This window comes from Pinus tabuliformis, chromosome J (genome assembly GCF_031772625.1).
Source record: "Pinus tabuliformis cultivar Carrire ecotype Pingquan chromosome J, CPIR1, whole genome shotgun sequence".
NCBI classification, from domain to species: domain Eukaryota; kingdom Viridiplantae; phylum Streptophyta; class Pinopsida; order Pinales; family Pinaceae; genus Pinus; species Pinus tabuliformis.
Genome location: NC_142295.1, coordinates 87,990,902 through 88,008,431, shown reverse-complemented (window position 1 = coordinate 88,008,431; position 17,530 = coordinate 87,990,902). Strand labels below are relative to the sequence as shown.

Below are 17,530 nucleotides of genomic sequence, written 5' to 3'. Positions count from 1 at the left end.
TATTTCCAAGTAGTTGTTAAGACTAAATTCGATTTTAATTCACAATTTAATTCAAAGACAAATTAAATTGGAATATTCTTGTTGCCACATTTCAACGCTCCCTCTCAACAAGAAAGGGATTATCTGCCACCCCGATCCTGTCTCTATGGAACTCGAATTTACACTTTGACAATGCCTTTGTCAAAATGTCAACATCTTGCCCCTCTATTGAAATATACTGCAGCAACATGATCCTCTTCGCTACACAGTCTCTGAGATGATGATACCGGATGCCGATGTGCTTGGACCTATCATGAAATACTGGATTCTCAGAGAGTTTGATGCAACTCTGATTATCACAATAGATCACAGTTGGATCCATCCTCTGATCAAACAAACCAACTAGGATTTTCCGCATCTAGATGGCCTCACATGCTGCTTGACTTGCAGCCATGTATTCAGCCTCTGCCGGGCTGAGTGCAACCGACCTCTGTTTCCTACTGTACCAAGAAACTGTTGCTCACCCAAGGTTGAAAATCCCTCCTGATGTGCTCTTCCGATTTGATGGACTCCTTGCCCAATCTGCATTCGTGAAGCCCTATAGCTTCACTCTCTCTGTTTGTCTGTACCATAATCCATACTGAGATGTGCCTTTGAGGTATCTCAATACATGCTTTGTCGCCTTCCAAAACATCTTGGTAGGCTGAACCATCGCTTGAATCAACTGGTTCACCGCATAGCACAAATCTGGTCGTGTGTTCACTAAGTACATCAGTGAACCCACAAGCTTCCTGTACACAGTAGCCTCCACTTCTCCTGAAGTAACATCCTCCTTCCTCCAGTTACCAGCTAGAGGAGTTTGCATGGGCTTGCACTTCTCCATGTGGAATCTCCTGAGTATCTCGTTGGCATATTTGCCATGAGACACAAACAACTCCCCATCCTTCTGCCACACTTCCATGCCAAGGAAGTAATGCATGACACCCATGTCTTTCATCTCGAATTCTCTTGCAAGGTCCTCCTTGCAAGACACGATCAACTGATCATCACCAGTCAATATGAGATCATCAACATAAAGTACGATGATCAACAACTTATCGTTCACCATGATGATGTACAGGTTTGCATCCGCTTCACTTTTTGTGAAGCTCAATCTGGTGAAGTAGTTGTCTATCCTGGTGTACCAAGCACGAGGTGCTTGCTTCAGCCTGTACAACGCTCTCTTGAGTCGGCACACATGCGACTCACGATCGAAGGTCTCAAAACCTTTCGGCTGCTCTATGTACACCTCTTCCTCAATCTTGCCATTGAGGAATGCAATCTTCACATCCATCTGATGGATCTTCCAACCCATCTGTGTTGATAGTGCCAACATAGATCTGATAGATGAGTACCTTGCGACAGGTGCAAAAGTCTCATCATAGTCAATCCCCTCGACCTGTGAAAAGCCACAGGTAACAAATCTTGCCTTATGATTCTCCACACTACCATCAGCAACTTGCTTTACCTTGTAAAGCCAACGGGAACTCACAACTGACTTGTTCTCCGGTCTTGAAACCACGTCCCAAAAACTGTTACGAACTATGGAGTCGAACTCCTCCACCATAGCATCAACCCAAATCGGCTGTTGCACTGCTTCCTCAAAGGAAGATGGCTTGGTCTCAACACATTCCCCAGCAAGGGCCATGTATCCAGTGTACCTCTCCGGTGACTTCCTCTGTCTGCACTGAGAAGATGGTGCTCCCACATTCTCTCTCGCATCCTTCAACAATCTGTCAGCTTCTCTTGTGCGCTTCCGTCCATCTCTGGAAGACTCTGCTTGAGTGGATGTCTCCAATCCTGGAACCTCTGCATGCCACTGCTCTGCATCAGTCTGAGGCTCCTCCTTAGGAACCAATAGTTCCTCCACAACTTGTAGTTGGAGCTCCCTCTCAAGGGAAACTCGCATGGCCTTCTGCTCATTAAACTTGAGATCTCTACGAACCACTGTCCTCCGATTGGTAGGCAAGTACACCCAACTCTGCTATCGGCTCAAGCTTCTTCCGTGCATCCTTTGTCCCACAACAATATGTCGATGAGCCAAAGATCCTGAAGTGACCCACATCTGGTCTCTTACCCAAGTATGCAACACGGGCTTCTATTCTGCAAATAGACTGTTGTGTTGCATGCCTCAACCCACAAGTGAAGTGGTAGGCCTTGGTCATGTAGCATCGCTCGTGCTGCCCCTACAATAGTTCTGTTCTTCCTCTTGGCCACCCCATTCTGCTGTGGGTTATGAGGTGTCGTCAACTCCCATTTAATTCCTTCCGCTGCACAGGATTCCTTAAACTCTTGAGAGACATATTCTCCACCGTTGTCGCTTCTCAAGGCCTTGATCTTCTTCCCTGACTCTTTCTCGACCAAAGCTTTGAACTCACAAAACTTTGAAAAGGTTTGGTCCTTCTTCTGCATGAAATAAATCCAACATTTACGAGAAAAATCATTAATGAAAATCACATAATACCTTTGATTCACCGTGGATGCCGTTGAGAATGGTCCACACACATCAGTATGAACTCGCGCTAAGATAGCCTTTGCTCGACTGTCTCGATCATGACAGGAAGACTTGGTGTACTTTCCCAAGGTACAACCTTTGTATGTGTCAACTTACTCAAGTTTACCTATGGGAAGTCCTGTAGATATCTGTTGCATTATCTTCAAAGCCCCATGATGCAAATGGCCCAACCGCCTGTGCCACAACTCGCCAATGTCTTGGCTTTGCACCAATTCTGCTTTCGTACTCAATGCTACACAATCATCTACCTCTAGCTTATAGAGATTCTTCACCCAAATCCCTATCCTCTTGGTGTGACCCGTGGCTATGTGTCTTAGGAACACCTTTCCTTTACTGAAGACAACATCGTAGCCTTTGTCCTCCAACATCGCGACTGATACCAAGTTCTTCTTCAGTCCAGGCACATACATCACATTTGTCAAGGTGAGAGGAGCTCCATGCTCCCTCTGAAAAGCAACCGTGCCCACTCCTGAAACACTATACCTTCCGTCGTCACCCATCTCTATGCGCATCTTGAGGTCTTTCTCCTCCAAGGCACTGAATAAACTTTTATCACCGGTCATGTGGAATGAGGCTCCACTGTCAATATACCAGACACAACCCATCATTGATGACACCATGCATGTGATGAGGGTAAAGTCCATTTCGAACTGAGAGGCTAATGCCTCACCTTCCGAGGATCCCTTCTTGGACTACTTCGATGGGCATTTAGTCGCATAATGTCCCATCTCAATTGAAGTATGATATGAATTCGATTTGCACCTGCAACTCCGAACTTCAAACTTCGAATTCTCTTCTTTGTATACTGTTCACAGCTCCGATAAACTTGGCTTTGATACCATGTAGAAATTTTCACTGTAGATTAACCCGATAATGCAATATAACTAAAGCAAAATACTATAATCTACTTCTACTATCAATTTGCAGAAGCTTAAAGATCGAGCTGAACAATATAACCAGAAGAAGAAGAATTAATGCACAATACACGTAAGAATACTTCGGGGAAAGCTTCAGCTAAAAACTTCGGGGAAAGCTTCAGCTAAAAACCCCACTATCTGTATTATCATACAAAGTGGAAATACATAAGAATTATACAAAGCCTTAGCTCTCACAGCTAGCCAGTGCTCAGTACAATCCTCATAGATGCTCACAGGCAAACTTGGCTTCTCACAAAACCTTCTCCTTTGCCTTCCAAGCTCCTATTTCCTTGTGCAGTTTCTCCTAGGTGATCCTCCTGTTACCAAGTGGAACATTGATCTCACACACTACTCTAACACACTGTGAACTGCGCAATCCTCAAGGAATTGATTCCGTCTGCATGCATGAGTTTTCTTTATAGCAAAACACATGCAACTGATAGTACACTATCTGTTAGTGTCAGTCTTTCCAGCCTTCCTCCAGTGATTAAATATGCTCTTACAAAGTGATTTTGAAGTGTCAAGGTCAAATTTTGTCATTTCAGTGAGTCTTCAAGCAAAATTTGGTTACTAGGCATTAGGTCTAGGGTTTGCTTTCACTCCTAAAATTGCCCAAATGCCAATCTATGTCACTATTAAGCTGAGTCTATCATCATTCATAGGGTTGTCATTATCATGTCAGTGTCTAATGAGTCATTTTACACCTTGTTCATGCTTCAGTTGCGCCCAGGCAAGGTCATTTCCCTCTCCGAGGGTTTTGAAGGCAATTTCTCTTGGATGGTAAAATCATCGGCAAAACTTGTTTCCTGATGTTCATACACCTTCCCCTATCCTTAAAGTACCTTATCAAATGCTTCCCATCACTGAGATCCCCCAAATTCCTCATTTTTGCACAAACCCTAGTTTCTTGCTACAACTTGGCAATTTTCTAGGTTGGGCCTGTGTTTTGCCCTTTTGGACCCCTTCCCCTCACTCAATCTCTGAGATTCCACTTTCTCCTGCTTCCTAACATCCCTCCCTACTTCCAAAAATTTCCCCAAGAATTTAGAAGCCCCCTATCCCCTTCATTTCGCTTCATTTCGACAAAATCCCTTGTTTCACACATCGGGATAGGTTTCACTCAAAAGATGTTTCAGAGCAATCAAAAATGAATTTGGGAAAACTGAGAGAGGTTTTTGTCCACAACATGCCAAGGAAGAAAAACCTCCTTCACTTTTTGCACAGGTGTCATGGTTTTAGAGAAATGTCAAAATTACAATCGCCAGATCCAAGGAGGCTGGCCAAGGCACTAAAACGACGGAAAAGGCCCCATCCACTCCAAATTTTGGCCAAAGTCTCTTTGACTGAGCATGGTACTTGATTGGGGACTCCCAGCCCAAATTTCAAGAAATTTGGAGAAAATTTTGTCAATTGTGAATTTTTTGTGCCAAACACAGGTTTTTGCCCTGAACGCGTAGCGCGCCGCGCGCTATCCTGAAAATGGGCAAGTCCATTTCTAAAAAACTCAGCATTTTTGGATTTGTCATGACAAATTACACTTGCTCAGCAATGGACAAGACATTTCATCAGGTTTTGAGCCCTCAGAAGGTCAAAAAACATGCAAAAAATGACTTTCTGCCACTTTTTGGACACACAGGAAGCAGTCTTGGGAGATTGCAATTTTGGAGGGGCAAATGACCACCAAATTGAGAAATTCCACTTGGGTTGGAAAGTAGACATCCAGACCTTTCCAACAAGCCTACTTTTGCCTCATTTGGATGCCGGGAAGTGCCTCAAAAGTTGGCTCAAAGGCGCGTTACGCGTTCAGGATTGGGGCGCTACGCATCAACACATTTTCTCAAATTTTCATCTACAGCTCAGGAATTCGCCCAGCCTTGACCAGTTTTGACTTGTGATGGGATTTTTCACCCTCTTTGATGTAATTAATGTATTTTCATGTTGACATGACACTTATTTACCTATTCTAGAAGATTCATTCATGAAATAGCAAACATTTAATGAATGAATTGGTTTCCTAGCTTATAGAGACAAGTTGTTTTGACTGCCTAGATTGTAGTGCTTTGTTTAGAATTGGTTGGAACAACTCCTAGGATGATGAGCTCGACCCCTAGAGGCAAGGAAAGGTGTTAGCTTGCCTATATTATGTATTTTCTTAGTCATTTTCATGGCTGGACTCTTGAGGGATAAGCTTCTATTGTATTACACTTTGTATCTCTGCAATTTTGGCAAAGGAAAGACCAGGGTTTTGCAGCACTATTTGGGATTCCTGTGGTTATTTGTGTTGATGGTATGCTTCTCTCATGTACTTGTAAGATTTGTTATGTGTATCAATTTCCTATTTCTCTTTTCTGCACATTAAGTAAATGAAGTGTTAAGGTAGAATTCATAATTTATATGCTCTGCCTTTAAGTTTGCTTAATATCTATGTTTTCCTCTGTCTAAAGAGAACTCTCGATGGTTTCTTGCTCTCTTTAGCTCCTCACCGGTCATTCCTATCCATTCACTTAAATCAAAGGCATCAAGACAATCTCCTACCTTGCCCCAAAAAGACCTCTGCAAACGCTGTGTCCCATCCCCGCACCCAAAATTGCTTTCCCCCTGTTTTCTACCAAAACCCTAAAAATCTGAAAACAAACCTTCTCAATCAGTTTACTAGCCTAAAATCAGTGTTCTTTATTGGTCATCTCCGCCCTTTGAAGACCTTTTGCCGAGATAGACCCGGAGAGAGCCCTCTCCTGCCCCGTAGGGCTAGCTACAAGGCTAAGTGGTTTGATGTTGCTTTGGATTTTGTCTTTTTCAGCCTGAGGCCAAATTCAAGCGCTAACACTATCCTTGACATTTAACTTAACTGGGTCTTTCTTAGAATAGACATGCATGAGTTTTTGATGAGGTAATCTTCAGTTAACTGGAGTAGCACTAGTTGGATGTATGCATGCATCAACTGATTGTTAACTCACCATTAGTTCTTCAAATAGTTTGGAACTAATTTAACTGGACTTAACTCAGTAAACTGAGTTAACTAATTACAACTCAAATATAACTCAATCTTATCTCCTTAATTTAAGGGATAACTCTTGCATGACTTCAGAAAGACTTCTAACTTGAATTTCTCCAACTAATTAAGTCAAAATAACTTAATTAATTATTTCCAAGTAGCTGTTAAGGCTAAATTCGATTTTAATTCACAATTTAATTCAAGGACAAATTAAATTGGAATATTCTTATTGCTACATTTCAACACCAGGTGGCAACTGAGGGGATTTAAACCTGGGTCTTTTGAGTTTCAACGATTTCACATTTTTTGGATGAACCAATTGAGCTGCCTCCTAGGATTAAAGTTTTGATAATATTAATGAAATAAAGGAGAAACTCTGCCTTAAAGTTTTAACGTTTTGATGATATTAATAAAATAATCTCTATCTTAAAGTTTTGATGATATTAATGAAATAAAGGAGAATCTCTAGCTTATTCTAGGATCAATTGTAAGGTGTTTTGTTACTTTAAAGGTTTTGATGATATTAATGAAATACAGGAGAATCTCTAACTTATTCTTGGATATGTGGTATATGATAGAGTTTTCAAATATAAGGTACATAACATAAGTGGACATTGCATGAGCTTCATCATGACATTTGACATTGTGACAACATTTCAGACATCTTTAAACTCTCAAGGCTTTCTCACAACCCCAAAGCATCTTCACAATGTCTTAAACTCTCAAGGCTTTCTCACAACCCCAAAGCATCTTCACAATGTCTTAGGCACTTGAGGGCTATTTTTCATGCACTTGACCCATTCATGCCATGTCACGTCATAGTTCATGAAAGGTTCAACCGTATCACCAGATTTGGAAGCATTTGCAATGGCATCCTCTATCGAGGAGAAGAAATTGCCCGGAGGGTCAAAAGTGGTCAGAATCCGACAATTTTTTTTTTAAAATATCTTGCAGTATGTTAAAATCATGTTTTTGATGGTGGAAATGGATTCAGCACCATCAAAAACCTTTAGGGCACCCAAAATCTTGAAGTTTGACAGCTGTAACCTGGATTTACAAAATTCCTGCTGGATTTTATCAAAATCTTACCGGCATTTCCATGATTTTCAAGGTAAATTTGCAGGTTAATTAGACTACGGCATTTGCAATTCCTCATTGCTTCATGCATATATGGATGAGGTCATCCTTGTCCTTTTCTTTCATGCAATGGTTGTTTTGTTGGTAACTTGGTACATAGTTCATGACGCATTTGACTTTTTACATCTCTTCATGCTATTGGGCCACAGAAACCATTTTGGAGATCATTTTACACACATATTGAGGAGGAATTGGAAGGAGGCCCTCCCCTTTTTATGAAGCTGGTTGAATATTATTAACATTCCACATGAAGGCCTTAAACCATGTATCCACTTGTTTAATTTGAGGATGAAAACCCAGGTTGGAGAAGAATTAAGAGGCCACAAGTTCATTTCAGTCCACCATTTCAAGATAACAATACATATTATGGGTTTGTGCTTTACTTCATATTTTCCTTATGCACTATAAACATAGTGAAATAATATGATAGTTTAATCTCTGATAGTTTTTTTTGTCATTCTTTGTTTTTCTATTGCGGGAATCAAGCACGGTCGCAAATTGATTTAATTAAAAGATTCTCTTAATGATGTAAATGTATCATGTTATTATCAACATCTCTACATGATTCAAATGGTTGAAGTAACTTTTCTTCTAATGTTGAGGTAAAAGATAAATGATTTTTTTTTTTGGGTCATTCTTTGTTTCTCCATTACAGGAATCAAGCATGGTTGCAAAGTGATCCAATTAAAAGATTCCCCTAATGATTAAATATATCATATTATTACCAACATCTTTGAAGTAACTTTTCTTCCAAGGTTGAAGATAAAAGATCAATGATCTCTCCCCATTGAGAAATTGTAGTTGAGGGTAATGTTGATAATAGCAATTCGACAGGTTTCTAGGTAGAAACATTACTAAACATTTGGCCTTGCCATGTGTGTGTATTTTGAATAATCTCACATGGATAACAATGGTGAGACACGTGCTTTAAGAAGTATTATCCATTTCAAAAATTTTGTTTCAATATGTAAATTAATAAATTGATGGAAAAGTTTTTGGAGTGTATATTATTATAATGATTTCAAGTTTTGTTGTTGTTGTTCACTGATTTTATGTTTAGAAGATTTTGAGATTTTAAGGTTTATTATGAATATAATATTCTAAACGATAAAAAGTATTTTTTTGCAAGTTTGGTAGGATTACATCTTCTTATGTCTAATTTCACATTTCGATCGGGGATGATACAAGATTTGAACCTAAGTCTTCCAGTGGATGATACAAGATTTGAACCTAAGTCTTCCAGTTCCGTGACTTCATTTCCAGTGCTATTGCTAATTAAGCTATCCTAAGCAGACTAAATAAAAAAAAGTATTAAAAAATGTATAATCTGAAAAAAAAAATCATATTTAAAAAAATATGATTTACCACATGAATTTAAAGAACATGAATTTTATATAATTTTAAAAAACAGTACTTAATTTTTATTAAAAAAAATTCACATCATAGAAAATTTTTGATATAAATTTTGAATATGATGACTTTCTAATAAAGTTATGTATCAGAAATTTTTGAATAGGATGATTTTTTAATGAAGTTTTGTATCAGAAATATTGAAAAGAATATGATGATTTTTTAATAAAGTTTTGTATCAGAACTATGCTGGGTTTAACATTTTTTTTTGGGATAACAATGAGAATATTAATGGAAAGTTGAATTTATGGGGTATAACCTATAACAATGAGAATATTAATGGAAAGTTGAATTTATGGGGTATAACCTATTATTCTTCTATCATCTTCGGAATCACATGGTCTGGCGACCTCCGCCTTCCTAAGTGTTTTATACATCCAACATCATTGGTCATATTTGTCATAGTGATTAACCTTCAATGTAAAACAAATTTTAATGATTTTAGTAAAGGGTATAATTAGGTAGAGAATGCAAGTTATTGGTTGGAATATTGTGGAATTTTAAATGAACAAATTAAGTAGTTTTTAGTTTTATTGTTTTTTCAATTCTATGTAAAAATGTATTATAATTAGGTAGAGAATGCAAGTTATTTGTTGGAATATTGTGGAATTTTAAATAGATAAATTAAGTAGTTTTTAGTTTTATTGTTTTTTGAATTTTATATAAAAGGTTTTTAAGCTGATTTATTGGGTTGTTTGTTTTGTTATGTGTTTTATTTGATGCTTTACTAAGTTAGAAACTGCTTACATTAAGTTTTTGGGAAATGTTATAATTAATTTATATATATATATATATATATTTTGGAAAAATAAATTATGAAATAAAGGATTTTAGTAAAGGTTATAATTGTCTAGAGAATGCAAGTTATTTTCTAGAATATTCATTTAATTTAAATTAAGTAGTTTTCAAGTTTTATTGTTTTTTTTGATTTTATGTAAATGGTTTTTTAAGATAATTTATTGGGTTGGTTTTAGTAAAAATTATAATTGTGTAGACAATGCAAGTTATTTGCTAGGATATCATGGAATTTTAAATGGATAAATTAAGTAGTTTTTTAGTTTTATTGTTCTTTTGAATTTTATGTAAAAGGTTTTTAAGATGATTTATTAGGTTGGTTGTTTTTGTTGTTTGTTTTATATGATGCCTTTTTAAGTTGGAAGTTGTAATTAATATTTGACGACTTTACATTAGGTTTTATTTGTGAAATGTTATAAAATGCTTAAAAGTTTTTTTTTATCAAAAAATTGACCATGAAGTTAACTTTAGCTTGAATGGTTTGGTAAACAATTTGTTTCATCAACTGTATAGGTTCAAGTCTCTAGAGATATCTTGTAACTGACTCGTTTGTGGTATTTATGAAATAATTTGTTTGTTTGTTTGTTTTTTTTTATTCAATTGAAGAAATCGTGCCTGGAGTATCTCTCAAGCATACATAGTGCTGCTTGGGATTGGACCACAGAACTTGTGGGGACAAAACCTCCACACATAACCTTTGGACCAATTGATCTTTCAAACAATTGACTCTCTAAAATTTTCCGTTCTGGTTTAAAAAAGAAAAATAAAAAAGCCAATCATGATTAAAATGTAATGATTATAAATGGGATTATACAAGGCTTAAAAACACCCAAAATAAATAAAAATTGTGAAGCATATTATTTAATATTAAGTAATCATCTAAGGGAGGGTCCCTCACATTGTTAGATACTTCCAAGTGCCATTTGTGTTGGATTTGCAATATCAGTCCACAAGAGTAGTTTCAAACACCATTGTTATCCTAAGAGAGCTCACATCAGTTTCTGTTGTATCAATAAATGATATCAATGGAATACACAAGACAGATAGGTGGGGAAAAAGAAGTACCTCTTTTCTTACTAAAGTCACATTTTGTGGATGTTTTTTTCGCTATGTATTTGTAGGAGCCCCTCTCTCAATTGGGCGGATTCGATCTTGGGACTAGTTGATTCGCTTGATATTGCCTCCTCAATGCTATGATGGAGGTAAAAATATGCCAGTGGAAGGAAATACTATCAGTATAGCGACAATAAGAATGTATGTAGCCATGATTTTTATACTCAATGGACGCAGAACACTCAAGAATGGATGTGTAACAGATCTAGGGTTTTGAGTGATGGTAGCAGTCGCGGGGGGATTCGTCCTCCTAACCTCCTCTTCAAATCTCCTCAATCGTGCTCCACATCATCTATAATAGTAGCTACCTTCAACGCACTGGTTTAGAATGGATTGAAAGGGGTTAAATCCAAGAATGATTTTTTTTTGAAGATATTGGAAAGTATCTCAAAGCTCTAGGTAAATCCTAGTAGATATAGAGCTACAACTCTCAATCTTTGCTGAAAGGGGTTTGGTAGGGAAATTTATGGGAATCTGGCCATCCCCCAACTCCCTCAGGCAATGGGTGGATAGGAACTAGAAGCCCTTGGTTAAGGGCCAAATCAAATGTGTTTTTTGTGGGAAAGGCTTCTTCACCTTCTTTTTTGAGCATAAAGAAGATAGGGATTTGATCTTTCGAAATGGATCGTATTTTATGGGAACTTAAGGGTTATGTTTGGACAACATTGGATTTTAACCTAGAAAACAATGTCCCAAAGAACAATCTCCCTCTTCAATGTTGGGACGAAGATACCTTGAGAAATATTGGAAATGCATTAGGAAAATATATGGATAAGGCAACATTCAAAGGTTCAATGTATGCCTGTGCTAGGATTTATGTTGAAGTTGATTTAGAGAAATGTATTCTTGAAGAAATCCAACTCTCTATAGATAACTAGTCATTTATCTAACCTGTAGATTATATTCAAATCCCATTCAAGTGTAGGCCTTGTCATGATCATGGGTACTTTGTAAGAGATTTCCCTAAAAAGGAGAAATTGTAGATATCCAAAAAGATGGAGGATAATGGTAGACACAGAGGAAGTGAAAGGGTGTGAATTGGTTGGTATCTCAGAAATTTCAGGCACTCGAGTCTTCATAGCCTCATGTCCCCTCAGGCAATAATCTAATGGATCTGATCCAACAAGAAAGAGAAGTAGAATTTGACAAAGTTCCCAGATCAATAGACCCATTCGTCTCTTTGATGGGTAACCTTGATGAAGGAGATACAACTTAGGAAGAAGCAAAGGAAAATGCTCATGGGAGATAAGAAGATGTAGATCAAATGGAATAAGAAGGACCCTAGATTTGGGAGAGAACCCTGCAATCCAAGCCACAGAAGAGGCTTAAGGATCTGAAGAAGAGGATAATTTCATGTCTTCGAAAGCAGGGACCATTCCATAAAAACATTTTGTTTCAATAGAGGATAAGTTAAAAATGAGGTGGAAACATATGTTAAGGGTCCGAGAAAATAGGTTCTTCATTCACCTAGAAACACTAGGGATTATTAGGAATTTTTTTATTTTTGGATCTACAGACAACATATAAGAGGGTGAAGAGACAATCCATGAAAAAGCACATACACAAATAAACAAGTTAGAAGTGCACATGCAAAGAAGGATAAAGAATTGTGTTCTCAGAGGTCATTGGAAGTGGCCTCTCAAACAACCCCTAAACAAACCCAAGACAAGGAATTGAGGGCAGAAAAATAAGTCACTTTTGGAAAAAGGAGAGAAAGAAGGAAGACGATTATGCATTTGCCAATAAGGTTGAAGAAGGTAATGCTTCCTCCTCTCCATATTTCTCATAAGTGTTAAAGAAAATTTCAGGTTCCTCACCCCCTTTGACAAGAGGTAGGAAAGATGACAAAGAACAAAAAGCTCCAAGATTCATATACTTAATAGGAGGGTCTTTTAGTCACACTTGAACATTAATGTGGACTCATCCATAACCAAGTTCAACAAAGAGAATATCTCTTCAAATGACTAAATAAAATGAATCAATATGTTGAGTAAATTTTCCTTTTTGTAAGACCATTGGCGTATCTAAAGTGGAATAGACTTGAAATTGCTTTATTTTGTCTGAAGGAAATAGACAAAAAAATTCTATAGGTGGATGAAAGAGATTTTGTTTGTTCAAACAAGGCTCATGGATTGTATTGTTATATTTCTATATGATGTAATAACTCTGAGCATTTAAATCATATATTTTTTAATACAAAATACATTCTCAGTTTTTGTATAAAAAAATATACTCATCTTTTAAATTATGGTATTTTGTGAATGTTCTTGTAAATATTAATTTAGAAGAAATATGAAATTCATTTGGACATCTAGGAAGGTAAAACCAAATGTCAGACTATCTATAACAATGTTACCAACTTAATGAGAACTTTATTGAGTTCTCGTTCTTTTAGGGTCGCACCAAATCATGATTTTCATGTTGATTTTCAAAAGTGGTGACGTATCATCACCCTTTTTTGGGGAAGGGACATTTTCTTGACACTTTGCTATGAAGTATGGATATTTTTTCTTCAAACGTTATTTAAATTTGTATATTTTATTTGTTTATTTTTTTAAATGTTGATTTTTAAAGTGTTTTTGAAATTTGTTTATCATTCTTTTTCAAGTGTTGATTTTAAAACATTTTTCAAGTTTGTCTACCTCCTTTTTTTTTTGCCGAACATTAGTTGTTTTAAATGTTTTTCAAGTTTGTCTACATTTTTTTCTAAGTTTGATTTCTTGAGCATTTTTAAGTTCTTATAACGTTTATTTTATTTTATTTTTTGGGTAAAAATTACAAATTGATTTATAATATGGGCTTAAGGAATCTGAATAAAAATCATAAACCGAATCTAAATCTAAAAGTTGTATTATATGTTTTTTTGTTTGTGTTAATTGATTTTTTTAATATAACTAACATTAAGAAAAAAAGAAGAAAATTTTGTAAACATTTTTTTTGGTGATGAAAATCAATTAAAAATCACCTTTTTGTCAAAAAAAAAAAAAACACCTTTTTAAATAAGCCCTTGAAATAAATAAATAACCCCCCTTTTTTCTCCATAGTTTATGTGAGCCTTGACATGACCACAACTAACCTATGTCTTGAGTAGTTGTGACCCAAGTGTATCGAAGCATCAAAATCATTTGGGGATCACACCTGATTTGGGTCACACTAGCCCTTAGCATGGCTAGATTTTTCCCCACGAAATTAAGGACCGATGACTTTTACACCGTAGTGTGTCTTAACAGAATAACCATCACCATATTTTTTATGCCCTATGGCCTAATAAATAATTTAAATTTTATATTTAAAAATCAAATAAATAAAAAACAATAAAAATATTTGAAAAATAAAAAATATATAATTTATAAGAAAAAGTTAAAATAAATTATATATATATATATATATATATATATAAAACTAAAAGCAAAACCAAGCCTAAAAAATATAAGGTATTTAAAAAAAAATTAAAAACAATCCCTAAAAAGCAAAACATTTTTAATAAGATTTATAATTGCGATGTAGCAAAGTCCCTACCTCTACTACTATTTAATTGATTCTCTTTGCATAAATCTTTTTGCACAGTGAATGCTCTGGCCACTTCTGTAGATAGCTACTTCGGTACTCAATAATGCTTTTTGGTTAGCTATTGGCATTGGAAGCTATTATTAATTGATAAATATGTTCGCATTAAAGACTTTTATTGCTAATATTTTAATGGTAAATAATGCTTATCTTTGTATTTATGAATATCTCTTTGTTTAGGCTTTTGTGCAGAAGTGCATAACGATTCCATTATGCAGAGAAAACTTTCCTTTTGTGGATCTCCGCACTTTGCATTAGAGCCTTTATTGCTAATATTATTGGTAATATTTTAGTTATAAATAAAACATATATCCGTATTCCCTTTTGCTCGAAGAGCCCTTCGGAGAGCTCGGTCTTTTATAGATATCAATAGTGAATTAAGCAAACGTTTTGCGGAGTGCACACAAAGTTTTGTACAAAACCACATTTCATTGAGCATAAGCTTTGTTTATGGGATGTGCGGAAGAGTAGAGAAAGTTCATTGTGCAGATCTCCACACTCCGCATTGAAAACTTTCATTGCTAATACTGTAATATTATAACATAATCCATATTTGTTGTTAACAATAACATTGTTTATGCTTATGTTATTGATAATATTTTAATTGTCATTAATGCATACTATTGTTATTTAATTGATTCTCTTTGCATGAAGCTTTCCACACTTCCGTACTAAATAATGCTTTTTGGTCAGCCATTCACATTAGATGCTATTATTAATTGATAAATATGTTCACAATAAAGGTTTTTATTGCTAATATTTTAGTAAGTGGTTGACGTATACGATATTATTGGTAATATTTTAATTGTAAATAATGCTTATGTTTGTATTTCCGAATATCTCTTTGTCTAAGCTATTGTGCGGAACTGTGCAGGGTGTCCATTGTGTGGATCTCTGCATTTATGCATTTCTTTGAGAATAAACCATGTTTATGGTTATGTTTATGGAATTAGGCAAATGTGCAGAAGTGCAGAAAAAGTTCATTGTGCAGAGGAAGCTTTCAAGCCTTCATTGTATGGATCTCTGCACTCTGCATTGAAGACTTTCATTGTTAATATTTTAGTTTTAAAACATAATCCATATTTTTTGTTTGCAATAACATTGTTTATGATTATATTATTGATAATATTTTAATTGTAAAATATCGCTACTCATGATATTGAGTGTGGAGAAGTTGATTGTGCGAAATTCTATGTTAGCTTTGACCTTTTGCGCACTCAAACAAAGCTGGGACTCATGCACTTGTTTTGATAAAAAATCTGCGGTATCATTACCACCTTTGCACAAAAACAATCACATCCGTATAACTTCATCCACACAACTACTTCACGCACTGACGCCCTTCGTTCATTCATTGAAATTCAAAATGATATTAATTAATGTGGGCCCACTTAGTTGATGCATTAATAAAAGAAGTTCCATGTGCATACTATAACTTTCATCTTTATTTCATTACCACATGTCGTCGATTGAGGCTCAACAAAACACCAGGGATATACCATTATTGATCACTTGTTACACATATGGATCAACATATTTGATTTAGAGGCCGACTATCTATTATATACTTAATAATAAGAAAACAAAGTGATTTCTTTTTACTTCAGATTGACACTTATTGAAGGTTCCCTATGATTGGCAGGATGCTGTCGATTGCTTTGCCATTACTCTTGCTGTGAATGAGCTTCCCTCTTTGTCTTGTGCGCTTAGAGGTATATTTAGAATAGATTGCTATAATTATGTATTGCAAACCAATAACCAACCCAACCTGCACATTACCAAATCGATGGGTCCATAAGCAAACATAACAATTGGGATTTACCCTTAAGCCCCGGAGTATACCTGCTGATCGACCGATGGCCTACTTTACAAGGTTCATGAGGCTTTGACTCATAAGCATACGAACTACATGGCAACGAAGAAGCAACCCACCCAGTGAGGTCTTGGCGAAGGTAAGGTCCTGGTCTTATTGGTCCTCATCTTAGGTAAGGTCTTGAAAGAAAGGTAAACCCTTGAGAGGAGATAGTAGTTGGAACTTCTAAGATCGCCCTCCCGGATTGATTCGTTTATACTGGTGCAGGAAACCCCGGGTTTGTTCTCTACATCGCTTCATTCGAACAACCACGTCCACAAATGCACAACCACGTTAGAATAAATTCTTTTGCACAACCACTTCCAAACAAACAGTTCGCTTAGCGGCCTTTGCGCAGCTAGTTCCATACACATGCTATATATAATAGTCATTAGATTCAACATTATCAAATAATCAATGTTACAATTGTGTCAGAAGTCGGATCTCTTGTTTTGAAATGACAACATAACGGTTTCAAATATGTGCGGAGCGATGGTGTGTGGAACAAGGAACATAAACCTCTGCACTCACATACTTTCACATTTCGATGTGGCACAATTGCTAAGATAACTTTGTATTGTGAATGAACATCAATTTGTTTGCACATCACGCATGGAGTATTTGTATTTAATGATAATGCTATGTTTATCGCCTAATTTACACGACTTTCCTTTCTCTCCATAATATTGTTCTACTTGTTGATATTCATTCTCTATCTAAAGACAACCACGGATATAATAAAATTTGAAATTTATCTTTCATTATATATGCAACATTGTAACTAACCATTACAAGAGACAACTGACCTCTGTTGTAAAGGTTTGCATAGAATTAGCAGTACATATAAATAATAAAGATGATAGGGGCCCACATTACTCTAAAAAAAGTTATTAATTATGAACTTTTGCTCATATTATAGAAAATATATCAAATCTCTAGAATGTCACAAGGTAAACACAAGTACAAATTAATAATAAATAATGCATATTTCGCTAAGCAATTTATATATAGGTGTGAATAAAATTTATCATTAAATAAATTTGATTATGTTATAAAGCTAATTTAATTTAATTTATATCTATGATGCTTTTAAGCTTTCATGGTGTGGATATGAACACTCCATAGTAAATACTTTGCTAATTAATTTATTAAAAGTTTTAAATAACACATAATTAGCCAACGAAGCTCCTTAATTGATTAAAAGTTGTAAT

General features: G+C 35.8%; 1 protein-coding gene across 3 annotated transcripts in view; it reads left to right on the top strand.

Annotated features, from left to right (window-relative positions):
- LOC149225643 (WUSCHEL-related homeobox 8-like) overlaps window positions 1-15,505 on the top strand; it is a 122,415-nt gene extending 106,910 nt beyond the window's left edge. Inside the window, exon 5 of one of the 3 annotated variants that reach the window (XM_089377221.1) lies at window positions 15,342-15,505. In XM_089377221.1, coding sequence (XP_089233347.1) covers window positions 15,342-15,420 — 79 coding nt within the window. In that variant the 3' untranslated portion in view covers window positions 15,421-15,505. Of the gene's footprint in view, window positions 1-7,731; window positions 7,886-8,237; window positions 8,588-15,341 lie in introns of those variants that run through there. The other 2 variants (XM_089377223.1, XM_089377222.1) reach the window with 2 other exon arrangements.
- The last annotated feature ends 2,025 nt before the right edge of the window (window positions 15,506-17,530 follow it).